This window comes from Hyla sarda, unplaced genomic scaffold, assembly GCF_029499605.1.
Source record: "Hyla sarda isolate aHylSar1 unplaced genomic scaffold, aHylSar1.hap1 scaffold_452, whole genome shotgun sequence".
Classification (NCBI taxonomy): Eukaryota; Metazoa; Chordata; class Amphibia; order Anura; family Hylidae; genus Hyla; species Hyla sarda.
This window is the reverse complement of record NW_026610465.1, coordinates 213,519-226,384: the sequence shown is the minus strand read 5'-3', so window position 1 is coordinate 226,384 and position 12,866 is coordinate 213,519. Positions and strand designations below refer to the sequence as shown.

General features: G+C 47.4%; 1 protein-coding gene across 1 annotated transcript in view; it reads left to right on the top strand.

Annotated features, from left to right (window-relative positions):
- LOC130335587 (uncharacterized) overlaps positions 1–12,866 on the top strand; it is a 67,113-nt gene that overhangs the window by 16,909 nt on the left and 37,338 nt on the right. Inside the window, exons 3-5 of the mRNA XM_056553903.1 lie at positions 3,670–3,991; positions 5,077–5,235; positions 7,642–7,770. Coding sequence (XP_056409878.1) covers positions 3,670–3,991; positions 5,077–5,235; positions 7,642–7,770 — 610 coding nt within the window. The remainder of the gene's footprint in view (positions 1–3,669; positions 3,992–5,076; positions 5,236–7,641; positions 7,771–12,866) is intronic.

Sequence of the window (12,866 nt, the reverse complement as noted above, 5' to 3'; positions counted from 1 at the left end):
GAGATAACACTGCAAAAAAAAGTGGAAAAAAAATTGAATAAAGATCATTTAACCCCTTCCCTAATAAAAGTTTGAATCACCCCCCTTTTCCAATAAAAAAAAAAACACAGTGTAAATAAAAATAAACATATATGGTATTGCCGCGTGCGGAAATGTCCGAATTATAAAAATATATCGTTAATTAAACCGCTCGGTCAATGGCGTGCGCGCAAAAAAATTTCAAAGTCCAAAATAGTGCATTTTTGGTCACTTTTTATATCATTTAAAAATGAATAAAAAGCGATCAATAGCTCCGATCAATGCAAAAATGGTACCGATAAAAACGTCAGATCACGGCGCAAAAAATGAGCCCTCATACCGCCCCATACACGGAAAAATAAAAAAGTTATAGGGGTCAGAAGATGACCATTTTAAACATATTAATTTTCCTGCATGTAGTTAGGATTTTTTCCAGAAGTCCGACAAAATCACCTATATAAGTCGGGGATCATTTTAATCGTATGGACCTACAGAATAAAGAGAAGGGGTCATTTTTACCGAAATATGTACTGTGTAGAAACGGAAGCCCCCAAAAGTTACAAAACGGCGTTTTTTTTTCAATTTTGTCGCACAATGATTTTTTTTTCCGTGTTACCGTAGATTTTTGGGTAAAATGACTGATGTCATTACAAAGTAAAATTGGTGGCTCAAAAAATAAGCCATAATATGGATTTTTAGGTGCAAAATTGAAAGAGTTATGATTTTTTAAAGGCAAGGAGCAAAAAACGAAAATGCAAAAACGGAAAAAACCCGGGTCCTTAAGGGGTTAAGAAACGTAGTGTGCATGCACCCTAACTGATTTACCACAATACCAAGCTGGAGAACAGCAGCAGTAGGCAGATGCCCTCTTGCTTCTAACAGACCTGGCATTTTCCCCTATTAGGGCTGCAGAAAAAAACCTTAGTTATTCCTAAAAACAGCCAAAAATAATGCATGAGGACATTTCAGACCAGTAGGGTCACACAGGAGGATCCCAAAGACTTCTAATTCATTATACAGACTTCAGAAAGTCCTACAAGCACGGATGAGGAGGATTGTACTGTATTGGAAAATCTTAATCCTTCCAGGACTTATCAGCTGCTGTATACTACAGAGGAATTTCTTTTCTTTTTGAATTTCTTTTTTCAAATTTCAAAATTGCGTTTGTTTTTTTTTCTTTCAATTTTGTCCCACAAAAATTGAAAGAGTTATGATTTTTATATGGTAAGGAGGAAAAAATGAAAATGCAAAAAATGGAAAAACCCTGAGTCCTTAACAGGTTAACCTCTTAAGGACCAGGCGTTTTTTGTTTTTCGCACTTTCGTTTTTTCCTCCTTACCTTTAAAAAATCATAACTCTTTCAATTTTGCACCAAAAAATCTGTATTATGGCTTAATTTTTGCACCATCAATTCTACTTTGTAATGACATCAGTCATTGTACCCAAAAATCGACGGCGAAACGGGAAAAAAAATCATTGTGCGACAAAATTTAAATTTTGTAACTTTTGGGGGCTTCCGTTTCTACGTAGTACATTTTTCGTTAAAAATGACCCCTTCTCTTTATTCTGTAGGTCCATACGGTTATAATGATCCCCGACTTATATAGGTTGGATTTTGTCATAACTACATGCAGGAAAATTTATACGTTTAAAATTGTCATTTTCTGACCCCTATAACTTTTTTATCTTTCCGTGTTCAGGGCGGTATGAGGGCTCATTTTTTACGCCGGGACCTGAAGTTTTTAGCGGTACCATATTTGCATTGATCAGACTTTTTGATTGCTTTTTATTCATTTTTTCATGATATAAAAAGTGACCAAAAATACACTATTTTGGATTTGGAATTCTTTTGCGCGTACGCCATTGAACGTGCGGTTTAAAAAGCGATATATTTTTATAATTCGGACATTTCCGCACGCGGCAATACCACATATGTTTATTTTTATTTACACTGTGATTTTTTTTTTTTTTTTTTTTGGAAATGCCGGGTGATTCAAACTTTTATTAGGGGAAGGGATCATTGAAAGGGTTAATGATTTTTTTACACTTTTCTTATGCAATATTATAGCCCCTAGGGGGGGCTATAACATTGCATGTACTGATCTTTAACACTGATTGATGCATCTCCATAGGAATGCATCAATCAGTGTTTTCGGCGATTGATTGCTCAAGCCTGGATCTCAGGCTTGGAGCATTCAATCGGCAATCGGACAGCACAGGAGAAGGTAAGAGACCTCCTCCTGTGCTACAGCTGTTCGGGATGATTATACCGCGGCAATCCCGAACAGCTCCCTGAGCGCGGCTCAGCTTTGAGCGTGCGGCTAAAGGGTTAATAGGGCATGGCACCGCGATCAGTGCCGCACGCTATTAGCGGCGGGTCCCGGCTTCACTATGACGCCGGGCCCGCCATGATATGATGCGGGGTTACCGTGTAACCCTGCGTTATATCACAGGAGCGGGACTAGGGGCGTAAGGTTACGCCCTTGGTCCTTAACAGGTTAAAGATCAGGAAAGTCAAAATCCAACGTCAAGCCAAAAGTCAGGAGGCCCCCATACACACGAGCTCGGATGGTTCAGCCAACTTCTCAGTTATTTGGTCAATGACCGCTCGTGGCCACATGATGATGTTTCTTTGGGAACAAGACGAATAAAGTTTGTTTGACTTACTTTGGGGCGGGAAAAATCGGCCCTTGAAGATCCAGATCTCTAATCCAGATCCGGGTCCTGAGGGTAACGCTTGTGATCTTCACCTCCTGATGGTGAATTCTGTCCCGTAGGACTGTGTCCAAACTGTGTAACCTCAAGATATCTTCACTCTTAAATTTAAAGGGGTCCTCCGCCCCTACAGCTCAAGGATAAGGGATAAGATGTCTGATCGCGGGGGTCCGGCTTTCCAAACAAATATGTTTATAACACTGACTTCGGGTAGCCGTGACGTCACGCCACGTCCCCTCCATTCACGTCTATGGGAGGGGGCGTCACGCCCCCTCCCATAGACATGAATGAAGGGGACGTGACATCAGGACCACGGCAGCCCAATACCGGCATTCTGAATATTAATGTTCAGATTGCCGGGCCGTAGATCCCAGTGCCCAGACCCCTTGCGATCTCCGGCCTGGCACCCCGGCGTTCTGAACATAAAATGTTAACATAAACATTCAGAACGCCGGTTTCGGGAGGCCATGGTCGTCACACCATGCCCCATCCATTCATGTCTATGGGAGGGGGCGTTGTGTCCCCGCCCATAGACATGAATGGAGGGGGCGTGAAACGACGCTACGATCACGATTCAGAATGCCAGGGTGCCGGGCCAGACCTTGGGACATGGCATAAGATGTCTGGGGTCAAAAGTTCTGGGTTCGGAAGGGTATCATTTTTGGGAAGAAATTTGGATCTGATTCTGTTCGTCCTGAATCTATTTGCTCATCTCTACCGCCACATTGTCCGTATCCAAGTTTACCGATAGTGGCAGGGATGGCATGGACGTTGAGGTGATTGAACATCTCATTCCACACTGACCATGGGGGGGATGAGGGGGGTTTGTTGGGCCTCCAGTAAGGAATGGTCCTCTAATAAACAATGGCGCCATGTGTGGCCGACACATCCATCTCCGTTCCTCTGTAACTTTGTCTTTTATGTCTTTCCTTCCAGGGAAAAGTCAAAAATGCCAAAATGCATCGTTGGTTATTGTCATAATTATGCGGGAATGCGGAGGAACTACTCCAATGTAATTCTCCACGGTTTTCCCACCACTCTTGACGGAATAAGAACCTGGCTGCGATCTTTAGAGCGAGGGGGTCATGTTTTCCACAACCTTGAGGAGATTGCCGCCAAAATCCACGAGGGCAAAAGGCACAACTCCTACCGCGTTTGCTCAGAGCATTTTTCCAAGCAGTGTTACGTGACGGTCGGAGAGAAGAAGGTGCTAAATAAAAACGCCGTTCCCACCATCTTCATGCCCCGTGTGATACAGGTAAGTCGTCCACGTATTGGGGGCGGGGGAGGAAATGGCAGCTGAGGGGTTTGGTCCACAGTTTGGAGAGCAACGACTGCTGCCCATGACTGACGTACGGGGCCCCTTCTCTGAGCTGGAAGCTTATACATTTTTTGCTATAGTGAGAGAAATGTTGGGGTAAACATCTGAAGGTCGATAAATGTTCAAAATAGGTGTTATGTCTCTGATCCCTTGGGAGAGGAAAATGCAGAAGGGTTAACTGGCGGGTGCCGGCTGTATATAACAGCTGACACCCCCTGAAGGAATCCGCCCTAGTATGAACAGGGCCTTACACTCCATGGGCTAGGCGATCAATCGCTGCCCACACCCAGCACCCCCCACTGTTCAAGGCCCCACGCAACACGATGAATGGGCAGGAAGCCTTGCGCCAATCATTGTACAGTGGTGGCGCTGGGTAACTGCAGCTCGGCTCCCATTCACTTCAGTGGTTGCCACCATTATACAGTAAATGACACATGGCTTCCAAACAACATAGAGGATATGACGTCTGATTGTGGAGGTCCGGCTTCTGTTCAGAACGCCGGTTTCGGGCAGCTGTGGTCGTGACGTAACATCATGCCCCATCCATTCATGTCTATGGGAGGGGGTGTCGTGCCCCCTCCCATAGACATGAATGGAGGGGGCGTGGCGCGATGTGACCATCACGGCCACATGAAACCAGCGTTCTTAACATAGATGTACAGAGTGCTGGGGTGCCGGACCTTGGGACAAGGAAAAAGATGTCTGGGGTGGAGTACCCCTTTAAACCTCAAAAGTTTTGGATTGTGAAGGGTATAATTTTCGGAAGGAAATTTGGATCTGATTCATTTCGTCTTGAATGGATTTTCTCATCTCTATCGCCACATTGTCCGTATCCAAGTTTACCGATAGTGGCAGGGATGACGTGGACACTGAACAGTTGTCTCCCCTCCAATCAGAGACTAATGGTTTATCCTGAGGGTAGAGATGGTAAAGTCTTGGAGAACCCTCTAAGGAGTGAATCTCCTCCATCTCCTGGATCAGACGATCCTGCGCTCACACTTCTCTTCATCTTCCACATTTAGGACAAAGAATTCACGAGGAGGAGAATCAATGACGGTCAGAAACCACCGAAAGCCAAAATGCTCTGCAAGGAGAACGCCAAACCGGCCCAACGTGGGAATAATCTGACAGAGATGCTGTTAAACGTCACGATAAAGATCCTCTGCCTGCTGACCGGAGAGGTGAGGATTCTGGGAGCCACAGAGGGGTGCATGGTATGCCAAGGGACTCCGGCCTGGCACGAATCCGAAATCTGACTGCAGGCTGGTCACATGACAGGCGGGAGCGAGCGCTGTGCTCATACCACAGCAGGGCATGCTCCTGACTCGACCAGCCGCGTCTTCAGGCTCCACCCCCTGACAAGGAGAGCCGGGGCGTGCTGCCCCTGAGTCAGTGGAGCGCTGTTCTTTAGTAGTAAAGATCAGGTTTTCCATAGAAGAAGAAGGGCGGAAGTTAGCCCCAGCAGGCATCAGATGACATCGCACCTGCCAGGCCACGCCCACTTCCTCCCCTCGCACACGGCAGGGAACTGGGCGGCCAAACAGGGAAGAAAATAGGTATTTATAGGGGGTTTTGCATGAAAATTCTTACAGGGATAGAGTTAGTGAGAGTCAGGGACAGATAAGGAGGGAGATAAGGGAAAGTTTAGATGATGAAAGGTACTCTTTAAATAAGGGGCATTTATGGCCTATCAACAGTATACACCCTAAATAACCATAAATAATAAAGCCGGCCATACACATGGACAGTTTCAGTGGGATATGTAAACGTGTATGGAGGTCTTCTGATGTCAGGAGAGAGAAGGGAAGAAAAGCCACAAGAGGTGTCTGGCAGCAGCTTTCTCTCATCTCTTATGTGGGGATCAGGAGTTGTTGGTCAAACACTCATTCAGCTTCTCAGCCTCATAGTCACGTGTTCAGAATAGTGAGAGAAGGAAAAGTCGCTGCCAGACACCTGTGGCAGCAACTTATCTCTCTTCAGAACAAAAAGATGAGGCATGTTACAGGGTAACCACCTAAACCTTCTCTCCCCCCGACATCTGTGATCGGAGGAAAGTCAGGAAGTCCTCGCACACATAGGTGGTTGGCTGGGACCAAGGAAATCTCCATATTTGTCCAACATTAATGTACACTACAGACCAAAAGTTTTCTTTATTTTCATGACTATGAATATTGTAGATTCACACTGAAGGCATCAAAGCTATGAAGTAACATGTGGAATTATAGGCATAACAGAAAAGTGTGAAACAACTGAAAATCTGTCCTATTCTATGTGGAAAGTGTCCCCAAGTGCAGTCACAAAAACCATCAAGAGCTACAAAGAAATTGTCTGATATGCGAAGCCCCAGGAAAGGACGACCAAGAGTCACCTCTGCTGCGGAGGATAAGTTCATTCGAGTCACCAGCAATCCCAGAAATGGCAGAAACAGCAGCTCAGATTAGAGAGCAGGTCAATGCTGCACAGAGTTCTAGAGCAGACACATCTCTAGAACCACAGAGGAGACTGTGTGAGGCCTTCATGGTAGAAGATCTGCTAGGAAACCACTGCTAAGGACAGGCAACAAGCAGAAGAGAGAACACAAGGGATGGACATTACACCAGTGGAAATCTCTGCTTTGACGCACCTGACGTCACTGCGTAGCGGCGTCTATGCAGCATACTAGGCCAGAGCCTGCCCGGAGTGGAGAAGATGACCGCCGGAGAAGGATAGCCCGGACCGGTTCACCCTCCACCCCAAATGCCGCCGGACACTGCAGGAAGGATGGATGGATGGCCCGGATCACCCCCATTATGGAGGGTGGGTGGGGGAGGGGTCCGACCGGTATAGCGGTATGGGCAAAAATCCATACCGGTATACCGCCCAGAACTACGGTGGGGGGTGCGGTGGCTCGGGGGGGAGGAGGTGCGTGGCCTTATCGGCAAGGTAATTGCCGATACCGATAATTCCCAAAATCGTGATTATCGGCCGATTAATATCGGCCATATCGATAATCGGTCGATTCCCTAATGGTAACTCCTTCAGGACTGTTGGAGACCACTTCAGGTGACTACATCAGGAGAATGAGTGCGCAGCAGGAATCAGAGGAAGATCCCAGAATATGACGGATTCTCACACTTATTGTCCTGTATATAATCCCACACGTGATCATTCAGTGCGAATCTACAATATTCATAGTCAGGAAAATAACGAAAACTCGGAATGAGAAGGTTCCAAACTATTGGTCTGTGCTGTGTAACCTGCCTTATCTGCTGCCAGACACCTCCGCTGACCTCTTGTCTTCAGGGAGAACAAAAGGATCAGACACTGAAATTCAACAATAACTGATCCATCTTTTTTGGCCTCCATAGTTAAATGGCCCTGAGGGAATCGGGGGAGGGGGGTTGTCATCTCATCTCTACTGTACGAGGGTCTATATGGCGAATGGTAGTAACAGAAGGATCTGCCAATGGTCTGTAGATAAATGTCTCCTGTCTGTGCCCGGTCTATGATGCCACCAGAAGTGGATGAACCGGGGTCAGTACCGGCCTACAGGGATTTTGTCCCATTGTCTCTGCGGTTATTATATCCGTTTTATTTTGACATTTTAGGATTATCTCCTGATGAAGAAGACCCCGAGACCCCAAACAGACCCTCATAGTCACTCACAGGTCCATGACCGAAACAAGGAGAAGATCCTAGACCTCACCAACCAGATCATAAAGCTGCTGAGGGGCGAGGTGAGCGGGGACCGGAGACCGGGCCAAAAATACTACAAAAGCCCCGGACCCCAGAACCTCAGTCTCCTCCATGTGTCACCGTACGGAGGGGATTTTGTTTCAGAAGCCTCATTAGATACGTAGTGGGGGATGGGGTTCTTTATCCTTTTTTTCCGTATATACAAGGGACATTATGATTTGGTCAAGTGCACATGTGTACTGATTGGGGAGAGGGAGAAATGCTGCCGCCATACACCGCTGGCAGTGGCTTAAAGGGGTACTCCGGAAATGTAGGGGTCTGGTGATGAGAGGTGACACTGCTGGGACATTATACAGTAATGGAGGGGTCTGGTGATGAGAGGTGACACTGCTGGGACATTATACAGTAATGGAGGGGTCTGGTGATGACTGGAGAGGTGACACTGCTGGGACATTATACGGTAATGGAGGGGTCTGGTGATGATTAGAGAGGTGACACTGCTGGGACATTATACAGTAATGGAGGGGTCTGGTGATGACTGGAGAGGTGACACTGCTGGGACATTATACAGTAATGGAGGGGTCTGGTGATGATTAGAGAGGTGACACTGCTGGGACATTATACAGTAATGGAGGGGTCTGGTGATGATTAGAGAGGTGACGCTGCTGGACATTATACAGTAATGGAGGGGTCTGGTGATGAGAGGTGGCACTGCTGGGACATTATACAGTAATGGAGGGGTCTGGGGATGACTGGAGAGGTGACACTGCTGGGACATTATACAGTAATGGAGGGGTCTGGGGATGACTGGAGAGGTGACACTGCTGGGACATTATACAGTAATGGAGGGGTCTGGTGATGACTGGAGAGGTGACACTGCTGGGACATTATACAGTAATGGAGGGGTCTGGTGATGACTGAAGAGGTGACACTGCTGGGACATTATACAGTAATGGAGGGGTCTGGTGATGACTGAAGAGGTGACACTGCTGGGACATTATACAGTAATGGAGGGGTCTGTTGATGACTGGAGAGGTGACACTGCTGGGACATTATACAGTAATAGAGGGGTCTGGTGATGACTGGAGAGGTGACACTGCTGGGACATTATACAGTAATGGAGGGGTCTGGTGATGACTGGAGAGGTGACACTGCTGGGACATTATACAGTAATGGAGGGGTCTGGTGATGATTAGAGAGGTGACACTGCTGGGACATTATACAGTAATGGAGGGGTCTGGTGATGATTAGAGAGGTGACACTGCTGGGACATTATAGAGTAATGGAGGGGTCTGGTGATAACTGGAGAGGTGACACTGCTGGGACATTATACAGTAATGGAGGGGTCTGGTGATGTCTACAGAGGTGACACTGCTGGGACATTATACAGTAATGGAGGGGTCTGGTGATGACTGGAGAGGTGACACTGCTGGGACATTATACAGTAATGGAGGAGTCTGGTGATGATTAGAGAGCTGACACTGCTGGGACATTATACAGTAATGGAGGGGTCTGGTGATGACTGGAGAGGTGACACTGCTGGGACATTATACAGTAATGGAGGGGTCTGGTGATGATTAGAGAGGTGACACTGCTGGGACATTATACAGTAATGGAGGGGTCTGGTGATGACTGGAGAGGTGACACTGCTGGGATATTATACAGTAATGGAGGGGTCTGGTGATGATTAGAGAGGTGACACTGCTTGGACATTATACAGTAATGGAGGGGTCTGGTGAGGACTGGAGAGGTGACACTGCTGGGACATTATACAGTAATGGAGGGGTCTGGTGATGACTGGAGAGGTGACACTGCTGGGACATTATACAGTAATGGAGGGGTCTGGTGATGATTAGAGAGGTGACACTGCTGGGACATTATACAGTAATGGAGGGGTCTGGTGATAATTAGAGAGGTGGCACTGCTGGGACATTATACAGTAATGGAGGGGTCTGGTGATGACTGGAGAGGTGACACTGCTGGGACATTATACAGTAATGGAGGGGTCTGGTGATGACTGGAGAGGTGACACTGCTGGGACATTATACAGTAATGGAGGGGTCTGGTGATGACTGGAGAGGTGACACTGCTGGACATTATACAGTAATGGAGGGGTCTGGTGATGACTGGAGAGGTGACACTGCTGGGACATTATACAGTAATGGAGGAGTCTGGTGATGATTAGAGAGGTGACACTGCTGGGACATTATACAGTAATGGAGGGGTCTGGTGATGACTGGAGAGGTGACACTGCTGGGACATTATACAGTAATGGAGGGGTCTGGTGATGATTAGAGAGGTGACACTGCTGGACATTATACAGTAATGGAGGGGTCTGGTGATGACTGGAGAGGTGACACTGCTGAGATATTATACAGTAATGGAGGGGTCTGGTGATGATTAGAGAGGTGACACTGCTGGGACATTATACAGTAATGGAGGGGTCTGGTGAGGACTGGAGAGGTGACACTGCTGGGACATTATACAGTAATGGAGGGGTCTGGTGAGGACTGGAGAGGTGACACTGCTGGGACATTATACAGTAATGGAGGGGTCTGGTGATGATTAGAGAGGTGACACTGCTGGGACATTATACAGTAATGGAGGGGTCTGGTGATGACTGGAGAGGTGACACTGCTGGGACATTATACAGTAATGGAGGGGTCTGGTGATGGCTGTAGAGGTGACACTGCTGGGACATTATACAGTAATGGAGGGGTTTGGGGATGATTAGAGAGGTGACACTGCTGGGACATTATACAGTAATGGATGGGTCTGGTGATGTCTGGAGAGGTGACACTGCTGGACATTATACAGTAATGGAGGGGTCTGGTGATGACTGTAGAGGTGACACTGCTGGGACGTTATACAGTAATGGAGGGGTCTAGTGATGACTGGAGAGGTGACACTGCTGGGACATTATACAGTAATGGAGGGGTCTGGTGATGACTGGAGAGGTGACACTGCTGGAACATTATACAGTAATGGAGGGGTCTGGTGATGACTGGAGAGGTGACACTGCTGGGATGTTATACAGTAATGGAGGGGTCTGGTGATGATTAGAGAGGTGACACTGCTGGGACATTATACAGTAATGGAGGGGTCTGATGATTACTGGAGAGGTGACACTGCTGGGACATACAGTAATGGAGGGGTCTGGTGATGACTGGAGAGGTGACACTGCTGGGACATTGTACAGTAATGGAGGGGTCTGGTGAAGACTGGAGAGGTGACACTGCTGGGACATTATACAGTAATGGAGGGGTCTGGTGAAGACTGGACAGGTGACACTGCTGGGACATTATACAGTAATGGAGGGGTCTGGTGATGATTAGAGAGGTTACACTGCTGGGACATTATACAGTAATGTAGGGGTCTGGTGATGTCTAGAGAGGTGACACTGCTGGGACATTAGACAGTAATGGAGGGGTCTGGTGATGACTAGAGAGGTGACACTGCTGGGACATTATACAGTAATGGAGGGGTCTGGTGATGACTGGAGAGGTGACACTGCTGGGACATTATACAGTAATGGAGGGGTCTGGTGATGACTGGAGAGGTGACACTGCTGGGACATTATACAGTAATGGAGGGGTCTGGTGATGACTGGAGAGGTGACACTGCTGGGACATTATACAGGAATGGAGGGGTCTGGTGATGATTAGAGAGGTGACACTGCTGGGACATTATACAGTAATGGAGGGGTCTGGTGATGACTGGAGAGGTGACACTGCTGGGACATTATACAGTAATGGAGGGGTCTGGTGATGGCTGTAGAGGTGACACTGCTGGGACATTATACAGTAATGGAGGGGTTTGGGGATGATTAGAGAGGTGACACTGCTGGGACATTATACAGTAATGGATGGGTCTGGTGATGTCTGGAGAGGTGACACTGCTGGGACGTTATACAGTAATGGAGGGGTCTAGTGATGACTGGAGAGGTGACACTGCTGGGACATTATACAGTAATGGAGGGGTCTGGTGATGACTGGAGAGGTGACACTGCTGGGATGTTATACAGTAATGGAGGGGTCTGGTGATGATTAGAGAGGTGACACTGCTGGGACATTATATAGTAATGGAGGGGTCTGGTGATGACTGGAGAGGTGACACTGCTGGGACATTATATAGTAATGGAGGGGTCTGGTGATGACTGGAGAGGTGACACTGCTGGGACATTATACAGTAATGGAGGGGTCTGGTGATGACTGGAGAGGTGACACTGCTGGGACATTATACAGTAATGGAGGGGTCTGATGATTACTGGAGAGGTGACACTGCTGGGACATACAGTAATGGAGGGGTCTGGTGATGACTGGAGAGGTGACACTGCTGGGACATTGTACAGTAATGGAGGGGTCTGGTGAAGACTGGAGAGGTGACACTGCTGGAACATTATACAGTAATGGAGGGGTCTGGTGATGATTAGAGAGGTGACACTGCTGGGACATTATACAGTAATGGAGGGGTCTGGTGATGATTAGAGAGGTGACACTGCTGGGACATTATACAGTAATGGAGGGGTCTGGTGATGACTAGAGAGGTGACACTGCTGGGACATTATACAGTAATGGAGGGGTCTGGTGATGACTGGAGAGGTGACACTGCTGGGACATTATACAGTAATGGAGGAGTCTGGTGATGATTAGAGAGGTGACACTGCTGGGACATTATACAGTAATGGAGGGGTCTGGTGATGACTGGAGAGGTGACACTGCTGGGACATTATACAGTAATGGAGGGGTCTGGTGATGATTAGAGAGGTGACACTGCTGGACATTATACAGTAATGGAGGGGTCTGGTGATGACTGGAGAGGTGACACTGCTGGGATATTATACAGTAATGGAGGGGTCTGGTGATGATTAGAGAGGTGACACTGCTTGAACATTATACAGTAATGGAGGGGTCTGGTGAGGACTGGAGAGGTGACACTGCTGGGACATTATACAGTAATGGAGGGGTCTGGTGATGACTGGAGAGGTGACACTGCTGGGACATTATATAGTAATGGAGGGGTCTGGTGATGACTGGAGAGGTGACACTGCTGGGACATTATACAGTAATGGAGGGGTCTGGTGATGATTAGAGAGGTGACACTGCTGGGACATTATACAGTAATGGAGGGGTCTGGT